At 42.9% G+C, this 13,922-nt stretch overlaps 1 protein-coding gene across 1 annotated transcript in view; it reads right to left on the bottom strand.

Moving 5' to 3' along the window:
- The window catches only part of LOC145415053 (uncharacterized), a 680,222-nt gene that overhangs the window by 279,111 nt on the left and 387,189 nt on the right, over positions 1 to 13,922 (bottom strand). Inside the window, 1 exon segment of the mRNA XM_080284468.1 lies at positions 7,845 to 7,989. Within this exon segment, the coding sequence (XP_080140594.1) occupies positions 7,845 to 7,989 (145 nt within the window).

Raw genomic sequence — 13,922 nt, 5'->3', positions numbered from 1 at the left:
GGATAAAGGTCTTCCATTCGTTGTACTTGCCGCAAGAGAATCTCCAAATGAATCACTGGGCTTCTCACCTTTTGAACTACTGTTTGGCCATGAAGTAAGAGGACCCCTTAAGCTACTCAAGGAATGCTGGCTGTCGGAGGAAGATGACGTCAACCTGCTGGAGTATGTGATGAAGTTCAAAGAACGGCTGTCCACTGCTTTACAGCTGGCGAGAGAGAATTTAGGAGCTGCTCAGGAGAAGATGAAGACTTGGTATGATAAGAAGTCCAGGTTACGCCACTTTCAGCCAGGAGATCAGGTTTTGATTCTGCTACCAGTGCATGGGCAACCTCTTCAAGCCAAGTTTAGTGGTCCTTATTTCGTGGAGAAGAAACTCAGTGATGTCAACTATGTCATCGCCACACCAGATCGTAGAAAGAACAAGCAACTATGTCACATCAACATGATAAAGTTATATCACAGGCGGGACGAAAATAATCCAGTCTGCACTGTAGCTGTTCCACCCGAGTCTGCAAGTGAAGCTCTCCCATGCAGTATGAACCTGAGTGATAGTTTGGGGAAGAATCCTGATATCATGAATCATCTCCAGACTAAGCTTTCTCATCTACCTCCCGAGGAAAGGCAGGAGTTTTCGGTATTACTGCAGGAGTACCCGCAAGTGTTCCGTGCCACTCCAGGAAGAACCACTGTGTTGATGCATGATGTCGATGTTGGAGACGCAAAGCCAATTAAACTGCCTCCTTACCGTGTGAACCCAGTGAAAGTTCCTCTCATCCAGAAGGAGCTTGGCTACCTGTTGGACCACAAGATGATTGAGCCCTGTCAGAGCGAGTGGAGTTCTCCTGTCACTTTAGTCCCTAAGCCAGGTGGGTCACAGCGGCTTTGCATTGACTACAGACGTGTTAATCAGATAACCAAAACAGACACTTACCCTCTCCCTCGCGTGGAAGATTGCATAGACAAGATCGGAAAGGTTAGATACATAAGTAAGTTTGATTTGTTAAAGGGATACTGGCAAGTACCTATGACTGAATGTGCTAGGGAGATCTCATGTTTTGTAACACTAGGAAAGACTTTTGCATGTTCCGTAATGCCATATGGTATGAAGAATGCACCAGCCACTTTTCAGAAGCTCATGAATGTTGTAACAGAGGGTTTGGCAGGGTGTGTTGTTTATATTGATGATGTATTAATCTTCAGTGACAACTGGAAAGATCACCTATGCCATGTCAGTAAATTTCTTGACCGTTTAGATCAGGCTAATCTTGTAGCTAATTTATCAAAGTGTGAGTTTGGTCAAGCTAAAGTTCAGTACCTTGGGTACGTAATTGGTGATGGACATGTTGCACCACCAGCAGCTAAGGTTCAGGTTATAAATGATCTTCCCAGACCTAAAAGTAGGAAAGAGCTACAAAGATTTTTGGGAATGGTAGGTTATTACCGGAGATTTGTTCTTAACTTTTCAATTCTTGTATCACCACTTACAGACCTACTGAAAAAGGGAGTTAAATTTGTCTGGACCGATAACTGTGAATCCTCTTTCAACAAACTTAAAGCTATCCTATTAAGTCAGCCAGTGCTCGCTACTCCAAATTTTGCTAAGCCTTTTAAGATGGCTGTTGATGCAAGTGATACAGGAGCTGGGGCTGTTTTGCTGCAAGAGGATGATCAGGGTATTGAACACCCTGTATCTTATTACAGTAAGAAGTTCACTCCACCTCAAAAGAATTACTCAACTATTGAGAAAGAGCTTTTGGCCTTGATTTTGGGTTTACAGCATTTTTCATTTTATTTGTGTTCTGGTTTTGACCCCATAGTCATTTATACCGATCATAACCCACTGAAATTCCTTAGTAAGTTTAAAGATAAAAATCAGAGATTGACAAGATGGAGTCTACTTCTTCAGGAGTATTCATTAGACATACAACATGTCAAGGGGAAAGAAAATGTCAATGCAGATTGCTTATCTAGACTTTAGACAGATTGTTTTAGAGTAATAAGAAATTTCCTTTGTAAATTTCTTTTTCTTTGTGGGGAGGTGTTACATAGCCTATGATTTCATCATCCTTTGTGTAATTTTAACGCACAGTATGCTGCATGTTTGATCACGAGCGTGTTCTGCCTCAGTCCCCCCCTTCTACCGTTATAGTAGAGAAAGTCGTCCTTTCTGTTGTTCAGAGCGGGATTGTCAACTCTTTGTCCCCATGGCTTCATTTGCGCGTCCTTCTTACAAGTTGTATCAAGCTCTGCTGGCCCCTATATAATGAGCTCAGTCTCTGCATCATTGCCACTTAGTTCTACTCCTCATTTTGTTCACATCTCTGTCCTCCCCTATACAGTTATTGTTGTGAGTGCTCAGGAAGTCTCCAACCATCTAGCAGCTGTGTAATTTGAGTATAACTGTTGTTGCATTTTTTCTTGTGCTGTGTAGCATAGGGTTAATTTTTAGGCCTAGTGAGTTTTTTTTTTTTAATTTATGTAGGATTCATTTTGTCAGCCAGTTTTAATATTATTTTGGATCTGTAATAATTTATCTTGCATTAACTGAGCATTACCCAGTGTATTTTCATTTTATCAGGGCTGACTTAGGTAAATTTACTCTTGCTAATTTCATGTTAATAGAGGCTATTGCAGTTAACCATATATTTAACCTGTTTTTTTGCCATTACATTATCCTTATGAGTCCTGAATGTTTTGTTGTTAGTTTGAGCATTAAACTTTAACTTGTAATTTTACCTAACTCTTTTGTTTTGAACCTGGAACTTTACGGGACAGTAGTGATTTTTAGTATTCTCACTTAAAGTGTACATTATCTTTCTCTGTTCCGTAACAATGTATATATATATATATATATATATATATATATATATATATATATATACAGCTACTGCAAATTGAGTTAAGACCTCTCCCCACAAAGTATTAAAAAACACTGAAATCATAGTACAGTATATCACACTGTTTGTTCATGAAATGTCATTCATTAATATGAAATCATGTTTCCCTTGTTTTTCAGGACCAGTTGGATCCATTTTGGCATGGAATCACTTAGATCTCTAAAGTAATCTAAGGATATTTCTTTGCACCAAACATTTGTCAGTTCAGTCTTGAGGTTGTCCAGATTGGGTGTCTTCTTCTCTGCCATGATTTTCTTCATCTTCGTCCAGAAGTTTTCTATCGGATTTAGATCCGGACTGTTGCCAGGCCACTCAAGGACCTCAATCTGATTATCCTGAAGCCATTTTGTCACCTTTCTTGACTTGTGACATGGAGCTCAATCATGCATGAAGAAGTCACACTCATGAAAAGCAAAAAAGTTTAACAAATGATCTTTCAGAACTTGAATATACCAGCCACCATTCATCACCAAGTTTTTAGGATGAAAATAGAGGCCTCCCCTTCCCATTTCACCTGAGAAACACCCCCATTCCATTACTGACTGTGGGTGCTTAACAGTCGGCACAGTGTATGCAGGGTCATATCGAGTACGGGAGGCAGGGCGATGAACCTTGGCAGAACGCACCTGGAACACTTGAAATGTGCTTTCATCGGAAAACATAACATTTCTCCACTCATCCGATGTCCAGTGTGCATACTTCCTGGCAAACTGAATGCGTTGCTTCTTCATGCAGTCAGTGAGAAGCAGTTTCTTGGTTGCAGTGCTGCTTGGGAAACCCAGCTCCTTCTGCAAGTGGTGTTGGATAATTCGAACTGAGATGTCTTGTAACAAATGGGGATGCATTCTCTTCAATTCTGCTGCTGTCAGTCAAGGATTCTTGATTACTTCCCTCCTCAAAAGCGTATCTGTACACCTGAAAGTCGTCCTCTTCTTTCCACCGCCATGCTTGTGCTCTGGTACGACATCAGGTGGTAGGCCGCGCGCTGCAACAAGAATCTTCATGACGGTTGACTTCGTGCGTCCAGGACGTTCATAAATCGTGTTGATAGGGGCATTATCCTGCCTCCACGCAATGATATGGACCCTCTCATCCCTTGAGCTGTACTTTCCAGGCATGACAACTCGACTCTAGGAAAATAACAGGGCAAACAGTAATGTACACGAAAAGAACGAGGTGCAAGCTTGGAGCAATGGGAACATATACTCCCACTTGCTTCTGGGCAAGCACTGACATGCTGAGTGTTTCACCACCTCCTGCCAACACCAGAGGAGTTGCCAATTACTTCTTGCCCAAAAAATTCACTTCGTAGAGGTGGAAACACAAAGTAATGACAGACAACTCTTCACTAGCAATTCTGTGCATAGGTCCTATGTCAATTTGCGTGGGTGTATGTATATATATATATACAGTAATCCCTCCAATATCCGACGTAATAGAGCCACAGGCATGTCCGGATAGTGGTCCTGTCCGGATATTGGGCTCCAGCTTCTGGACTTGTACTTATGGACCCTAACTCAGAAAAACACCTATACAACTCCCTCTGGACATGCATAGCACCTATTTAAGACCCAAATCACACCAATAAGGGACATAAATGACTGAAATAAATGCAAAAGAACCATAAAATGAGGTTTTTGAGGTAGTTTCATACAATATTCAACATTCTGGGTACCTACAAGTCCCTGGCTCCTGGACTGGTAGTTATGGACCCTAACCTAGCCTAACTCAGAAAAACACCTCCCTACGGCACATGCATAGCACCTAAGACATAGCATATTCTCACCAATAAGGGACATAAAAGAGTGAAATGAGGTGTTTGAGGTAAGTATAGTATGGAAAATACAGTAGAGTACAGTATGAAACATTCTGCCTACTTACAACAAGTCCATGGCCATCTCGATGAATAACTGCCTCCTCTCAGTCTCTGACAGTAAGAAGGATTTCCTGAAGCACTTGCAGTACGCTGTTCATGATGTCTTGCACTGAACTAAGTCATTCGCACTCAGAAGTCCATTCTCTTCACATTGCGCACTCTTGTCTAACTTATGCTCCATTGTAACTTAATAAGTGTTGCACTCTGCACTTTAAGTCTTTCCAATCTTATAACCATTTTCTAAATAAAAAACACACAAGTTAATTTACGCTAAATTTAGTCCAAAAAGTGTTTGTCTTTTCACTCATAACTGTAAATCCTTAACACAATGCACTGTTTTTTTCACTGCACAACATTGTAAATTCCCGTGTGGTCTAGTGGAGAAGTTCTTGGCGTCTAATCACTGTCAGAGTCTGAGAGTAGCACAGGGAGGTGACCTAGGGGTGCGTCACTGGGTCGTGGTGATGGCGTACCCACTGCAGACGACTCTGAAGACAGACACAAACTCACGTCGAGCGGTGACTCCACCGTGGCTGATGTGCTGGGCTGTGGCTCAGAGCATGAGGGCCTGTCTTGGGGAGGCAATGGAGTGGAGCCAGGGCTGGGCATAACGGGAGTCACGGGCCTGAAAAAGCTGTCAATGGTTGATTGACGCAAGGAACGATGATTCTGACGATTTATGATGCGCTGTCTGAAAGCACACACTTCCTCCACACATCCCAAGGGCCCCATCTCCCTGTCGCAGTCCGGGTGTTCCAGGTAGTCCAGAACAAACTCTAGGTGTTCCCGGAGTGCGCTCAGCTTGGGGATGACTGGAGTTGTCATGCTGAAAGGAGTCCGCATCATCGTCGCCGTCCTCGTTGGAATCTTCAAGCTGGATACTGACACCTGCAACTGAAGATGCGATTTCGATATGAGACAGGGTCTGATACCCAGGATTGCCCTTGTCGTCATCCAACCACTCACGCACGTCGTCCACATCAACATCGTCGCCGTGCGTATGCAGACGTGCAAGGAAGTCATCCACGTCAAAACCTAGGAAATCGTACTCCACATCCGTTCCGAGATGCAGACGAGACCAACCATTTTCTAGAGTCTTGACAGAGATTCCTTCCATGCACTGGCCCAGTTGTAAATGGCAGACTTGATGTTGTAGCAGCAAAGGTTTTCCAAAGTCCGCTGACCTCACGTGTCCTGTCCCTCCCTGCGCTCGTCCTCGTCCTCGAGAACAACCATCACCTCGTCCAGGAACTTCCGGCGGTATAGGCGCTTCGTTGCCATGATCACTCCTTGGTCCATTGGTTGGATGAGAGCAGTCGTATTAAGTGGCAGAAACATGTACCTAATGCGGTCATTCTCAGCCACCAAGTCCTTGTCTCACGGGTGGGCAGGTGCATTGTTGAGGAGAAGGAGAGCCTTTATCTGGTCGCGTGGGATTCCCAGTTTCTCCATCTGGTAATGTATGACCTTGACGAAATGGCAGTGGAACCAGTCTTTGAAGATCTGGGCTGTGAACCATGCCTTCAAAGAATGGTACCAGACGACAGGAAGGACATCCATCACCCCACGAAGACACCGAGGCTGCTTTGCACGGCCAACAATAACGGGCTTAAGCCAGTGCATACCACTAGCATTGGCACAACACAAAGCAGATATCCATTCCTTGGAGAGCTTGCGGCCAGGTACACACTTCTCCGTCTCCTTGGCTAGAGTGTTCGTTGGCAAAGAACGATAGAATAAACCAGTTTCGTCAGCGTTGTAGACTTGACCGAGAGTGAGGCCCTCCCTGTCGATCAAGCCCTTCACCTTGTACTGAAACTTGTCAACTCCATCCTCGTTAGCGTCCAAAGCTTCGCCATGAGACTTACTGTTGGTAAGGCCATGCCGTAACTTAAACGCGAAGAGCCAACCCTCGGATGCCTTGAAGTCTAGGGCGTCGTGAAGCCTGGTGAACTTCTCTGCAGCAGGCTTCAGCTCCGTACCACGTACCATCACACCAGCAGCACGCTGCTGTTGATACCAAATCAATGTGGAGCGGTCGACTTCAGCAAACTGAGGAGTAAACATCACCTTCCTCTCCACGTTACGTTTGCTTCTTGACGAGAAGTCAGCCATGTACTGCATGAATTTGTCTTGGGATCTCTTAATATCAAACAAAGTAGATCGGGCCAGGTTAAACTCGAGGAGGATGCGTGAAAAAGACCACCCCGCATCTACTTTCTCCAATATCTCCCACTTCTTCTCCAGAGTCAACACCATTCTCTTCCTCTTCTCAGGTGGCGGGGCCATCATCACACACATGAAGGAGAGGCACGAGAGCAGCAGGAGTGCCTGCAGCAGGTAAGGCACCACCACAAAAGCGAGCACGTGGGCAGCCATGACGACAAGCGTTCACTCGCGACAAGAGACAGGCGGAAAGTGGGGAGGATGCAGGGGCGCTCTAGAGGATGTCGGAGGAATGACGCGCCACAACAAAGCCGTCCCGCGCCCTGCGCACCAAGTTCAAATTACGGGCGGGAAAAAATCTTTTTTTTTTTCTAATTTTTTGCGGTTTTCGGACCATTTTGGGAATATTGGATCCCGGGATGATTATGTCTGGTTAGTGGGGATGTTTGGATAGTGGGTGTTCGGATATTAGAGGGATTACTTATATACTGTATATATATATATATATATATATATATATATATATATATATATATATATATCCACATATATATATATATATATATATATATATATATATATATATATATATATATATATATATATATATATATCACAGAACAGGACAATTAAAGGTACATATCTGTACACTGCCATCAGAAAGCAGAAAGGCACAACAAAGAACTACATGAATGCTGAAGCAGGAATGCACTATGCACTTAGTTTTTTTTTCTTTATAAGGAATAAACTATGAATGGATGGATAAGAATAAACCATAATAAACATCTAAAGGAGTTATTCTACATTTAGAAAAGAAATTCAGTCCCACACTAACCTAAATGAGTTATACTGGGCTAAAGCTACAAATTAATATGTATGCTCACAACATCCCTTCCCTGCCTCACCTTTTGGTCTCATCAACTGGTGGGACAAAAAAGAGTGGCCGATGTGTAAGGAGAGGTTTTGGAGGAGGCCATTCCCATGATGTAGTCTTAGCTGCATGGTCAATGAAAAAGATTCGCCCATGGCCATCCTTCCGCGCCTCAACATCTGGGTAAGACGGTGTAAGATTGCTTTAGAAATAAGATGTGAAAACTGCCAATTCATTAACATCATTGGTATGACTATTAACTTCTTTATCTATCTACAAGTAATGTCAAATACTATGTATTTATCTATCTTTAGCTGGATGCCTTAATCCCAGAAGGGGTGGCCATAAACCTATGTCACCCTGTTCTCCTCCATCAACCTGTCCTCCCTCTACTCACATCATTCATATACCACTCCACCACATCCAACTACCTCATCCTCAGTCTTCCCCTCCTCCTTTCTCTCTCCACCTCACTCACAAACATTTTCCTAGTCAATCTCTCATTTGTTATTCTCTCCAAATGACCGAACCACCTCACGGTGCTTCATCAAACACTTTCCAGTATATACAGATCAAAGAGAATGCTTGTTGACTTCCTCATTTGTATGCCTTCCTCTCCATGTAACTCAATATGTTCCACTTCTCCCGCTCTTGCATCCTGTTAATTAGAGTGGTATGACAATACAGTCATGCCGTGATATCCATACTATCATGCTCACTTCCTTATTCTACTGCCCTTAGTGAACCTGAAACCTTTCTTCCCTGCTGTACCCTCTATGTGCTTCATCCTCTAAACTAGCGGTTCTCAAACTTTTCAGTGTGACCCTATTTGGAATACTTCAAGACTTCACGACCCACAGGGTAAAAAAATCAAATGTACACATTGGAATATAAACTTTTTTCTATACAGAGAGAGAGAGAGAGAGAGAGAGAGAGAGAGAGAGAGAGAGAGAGAGAGAAACTGGTATACCTGTATAGCTGATCGTAGTTATGATAAATGTGCTAATGGTGTAAAAAGATAATTACAATTTCAGTTAAGTAAATAAAATACATTGAAAGCATTAGCCCTATTCTATGTCCCTGCGACCCATCAAAATTCCTCTGGCGACCCATAGTTTGAGAATCACTGCTCTAAACCTCTGCCCATGCTTATCATATCATGTTATATTTGAAGGCTCTCACATTCTCTGTTTCCTGACCATTCAGCCCCACTTTGGATCCATATTCTTGACCTGAAAGATAAAGAGAGAGAGAGAGAGAGAGAGAATATATAAAGGTGTAGCAGCCTAGCTGTAGTTCTCTAATAACCAACTACTGATGAGAGGATCCCACGAGGGACAGAGGCATTGCTGGATAATGGTAACAGTGATATTGAAAATTCTGACTAATATGGCTGGCTTAGCCAAATTAGGTTTTACTTCTAGCTGCCACCACCTTACTGCATTCAGGAAAAGGATGTATCCACACAAAAAATGGTCAATATGTCAATATCTTATTGCAGGATGGTTCATTACTATGAACCTCATTCATTTTCTTTCATTTTTATAATGACTCCAACATGCTTGCATGCCTCGGCCTTGGTCACCACCTGGCGGTTATCCATGCTGCTAGACCTCTGGCAACCTCCCAATTCAATCTTTTATCACTATGATCTTGTCCCATGTGTTCCCTACGTGACAGCAAGTGGGTTGGCGGAGGGTTAGTGCCCCTCCCCGGAAAACAACTAAAAATACGAACAAGAAGCCTTGGACCAGGACTGACCAAAAGATGATAACTAAGGACTGAACAAAGGACATGATACGGATGGCGACATGGAATGTAAGGGGTGCAAATGATGAGGTGAAAGAAAGAAAGATTGTCCAGGTGCTTGAGGGGGCGAAAGTGGATATATGTGGATTAACTGAAACTAAATGGAGAGAGAGTGTGAGAGAATGGGAGTATGGTTGGGGTATATGTGCAGGAGTAGGTGAGAATGAGAGGGCAAAAGGAGTGTGTATTGTTGTTAGTAACAGATGGAAGGAGAATATATGAGAGTATGGATCAGTTGGCACAAGGATTGTGGGGGTAAGACTGAAAGTTGGACTACATATGTGGGCAATTGTGTGAGTGTATGCGCCAACACAAGATCATGCAAGCAGAGTGAGAGAAGAGTTCTGGACGAATGTGGAAGTGTGCATGGAAAAGTGTGAAAGGAATGAGAAAGTGTTTTTGAATGGTGATATGAATGGTAAAGCAGGGAATGTGAAGGTGGATGGAGTAATTGGTGAGTGGGATGTGCCTGATGAGATAGGTGAGAATGGCAGTGTTTTGGTGGACATTTATGCCAGGAGGGGGCAGGTGATAGCCAATACCCTCTTCAGGCACAAAATGATCCACAGGTATACACGGTGGGTGATGAGAAGGGTGGGTAGTGAACTGAATGAAAGGAAGGCAATGACTGATTACGTGTGTGTGGATGAAAGGATGTGAAGGTGTGTAATGGATGCAAGAGCATATAGAGGTTGGAGGAGTGGACTTTCTGACCACCACCAAGTGGTGGTCAGAATAAAGGTCCAAGTAAAATGGAGAAATAGAAGAAGGGAAGGAAGGAAGGAAGGACTAGATACACGGAGAGTGGAGAGGCTACAAGAGGATGGGAAAAAGGCAGAATACAAGAGAGAAGTGGAGGAACAATTGGGTAAATATGAATTGGAGCAGATGGGGGATGTGAAATGTGTGTGCAAGATATTTACATAAGAAATATATACAGCATGTGAGGTGGTGTGTGGGGTGAAGAGGAGACGAAAAGGGGTGCAGGGAACAGCATGGTGGAATGAAGAAGTGGGACAGGCTGTGGCACAAAAGAAGAAAGCAAATGATGAATGGATGAGAAATAGGGGCGTGGAAGTTGAGAGATGGAAGAGAAAGTTATATATAGAAAGCAAGAGAGAGGTGAAAAGATTAGTAACATAGAGTAAGAAGAGCATGGATGAGGAATTAGGAAGGAATATGAGTGTAAAGTGGAGGGACTGTAAGAATGTGTTCTAGAAAGAGGTAAAAAGAGTTAGATAGGGTGGCAATGAAGTTAGTAGGGGAGTGAAAGATAAAAATGATAGATTACTAGTGGAGAAGGGAGAAAGGGTGAGCAGATGGAGAGAACACTTTAAGGAATTGTTGAATATAGAGAATGAATGTAATGCGAGTATAAGTGGCTGGGGAATGGCTGGGAGAAAGAGGGAGGTGAGAGGACAGGAAGAAATCATTAGGATGGAAGTTGTGGAAGAAATGAAGAAAGTCAAAATGGGGAAAGCCCCAGGAATTAATGGAGTGTGTGGTGAAATGCTGAAGCATGGGGGAGATAGCAGTTGAATGGATATGGAAGATGTGCAGATTGGCCTGGGAGGAAGGTAGAGTCCTGGAGGATTGGAAGTCAGGTATAATTATTCCCTTGTACAAAGGGAAAGGGGAAAAAGAAGTGTGTGGTAATAAATAATAAATTCAATACCCATCCTTCCTCTCAACTCCTCAATCACAATCCTAGCCTTTTGCCCCCATCTCCACCCAAGGCTTCATATTCAAGGAAACACTACACATCCATCTTCTCACTGTCATTTCTGTACATCTGAGCCTACAAATATCATCTTCCTTTACTGCCCAGGACTTACTGCTACACAACATTGCAATCCTAACACAAGCTACATACAAGGATCCCTTAACATGAAAGAAGGACTCTCTCAGTGTTTGGGAAGACAACAGCTCCCTGAACTTCCTCCAACCACTGCTTACCCTAGCCACAGAACTAGCTCTAGCCCCATTTTCATCACATACCACATTCCCCAAATAACAAACCTCCTCCACACACTCAAGGGACTCTCCAGCAAGATCAACTGTTTCCAACCTCTCAATCTCTACATGCTCTCCCTTACACGCACAAAATCAGCATTATTTCAAAGCCTACTTCTAATACCATTACCTGCATCTCTTATATACCCACCTATCACCGTGGAGTTACTTCCCACATCCTTGTGGCATACTGCACATGGTCAAATGCCCTCTGCTTTGATAGTACTAAAGTCAGACGTAGATTTTGTTTTATCCACATTAATGCCAAACTCTTGTACTCCAAATCATCTCTCCACTTCCTAACTCTTTCCTCCGCCTCTCTCTCATCCTCCACGATCAACACCAAATCATTAGCACCCATCTCCCATGAGAGTTCAGGTCTGAAGTCAAGTGGGTGAGCTTCAGCCACATGATAAACAATAATGGGTTTAAGACTGACCTTTGATGTATGTGCACGCCAACATTCATGGAAACTCATCGCTCAGATCTCCGTTCACTCTCATCTGAGTGCAAGCACGTTTGTACACTGCCATAACCACTCTAACCAGCCACTCCTAAATCTCAAGATTTCACATTGCCCACTTCATTACATCCTTAGGAACTCTGTCAAAGGCTTTCTCCAAATCAACAAAAACAAAGTTGAGCTCCTATTTCATTCCTATGTATTTTTTATGATGGTGTCATGCAATGAATATTGTATCAGTGGTCCCCCCTGGGGAAGTGGGGATAGAATACTTCCCCAGTATTCCCTGCTTGTCGTAAGAGGCGACTAAAAGGGACACTTTCATCTACATTCTCTTTGCTCTCTTTCTTTCCCTTGTACTTTGTCTGTCCAAACCCTCCGCATTTTCCTTTCATTTAGTTAATTTCCTCTCTCCACTGTCTGGTTCCTGCGAGTCACTGGCATTGGCTCCAGGGTAAAATATTTTTTTGCCTAAGAAATCTTGATGAACTCTGGTGACGAAGCAATGGCCCTCAGTCCCATGCAGCCCTTAAGTGGGCAGGGGATGCTAAGAATCCCACGGTGTAAAAATAAGTTTATACATCCAAAAAGAACCTTAAGAATATGAAACTGGAATGTTCGAACTCTCAATCAGGCTGGTAAAATGGAAGAGCTTATTTCAGTGTTCAAAGAATACAAGATGGATATTTGTGCTCTTACAGAAACGAGGTTGCTTGAAGCTGATAAAATGAATTTGGAAGATGGTATTAGTATGTTGGTTTCTGGTAGGAGTGATGGAAATCATTACCAAGGAGTAGGCTTACTGCTAAGTAGAGATGCTTGTACGGCAGTATGTGAGTCTGAACCAATTAATGAGCGCTTGCTTTATGCTCGTTTAAAATCTGACCATGGTAATATCAGTATGGTTGTAGGGTACGCTCCGACAAATGAGGCTGCTGATGAAATGAAGGATGACTTTTATGAGAAGCTGCAGGATGTAGTGAATAGAGTGGCAAGACATGATGTGTTAGTTTGCATTGGTGATATTAATGCGATTGTTGGTCTCTCTGCCTGCCATAAAACCAAACTGTATTTTATCAACAGTCAATCTTTCTCTTATCATACCTGCCAGAGCTCTCTCCATTACTTTCATTATCTGAACCAAAAGTTTTATGTCTCAATAACTTCTTCTTTCTAGGGCATCACTCTTCCCTTTACACACATTTACAATCATGCCCTTCAACTAGTCATCTGGAACAACACACTAATATGTAATAGAATTATCAAATCAGTAACTAAACGTACTCCTATATCTCCTGAGGACTTCAGCATCTCAGCAGTCAACCTAGTCACACCCGCCGCCTTTCCCAACTGCATCCTGCTGATTGCTCTGCTCACTGCAGAAGCATCAACCTAAGGCCAAGGGCCAAACACAGGAGATCCACTGACCTCTGCTGTTTAAATCCTCAATTAGCAACACCAGTTATAATGCTCTCTTTAATAATTATCTTCACTATCCTTAGTGTCCACCACTAGCTTTCCTTCATCTTTCTTCACTCAGTCCTCACTTATGATATCCTGTTTTCTCTCTTCATCTGTTTTGGCCCCTTAAATACCACATTCTTCCTTTCGGCACTATTAGGGCTCTCCAATAAAAGTCTCAGATTCAAAGGTTTTGCCCTGTATACCTCCTTTCTGGCCCTACACTTGGCAGTCAACTATTGCTCTCTGTTAGAACCCTTTTTCCATTCCCAGAAAAATCATTATTGATAAATATCCAAATTTCTATTGAAAGTAAATATTATGGAATTAAAATATTGTTTGGACAAGCACTATTTTCTTCTATAA

This window comes from Coenobita brevimanus, chromosome 101 (genome assembly GCF_032717465.1).
Source record: "Coenobita brevimanus isolate Jiangsu-jjx chromosome 101, ASM3271746v2, whole genome shotgun sequence".
In the NCBI taxonomy this organism is placed as follows: Eukaryota; Metazoa; Arthropoda; class Malacostraca; order Decapoda; family Coenobitidae; genus Coenobita; species Coenobita brevimanus.
This window is presented reverse-complemented; position numbering and strand designations above follow the sequence as displayed.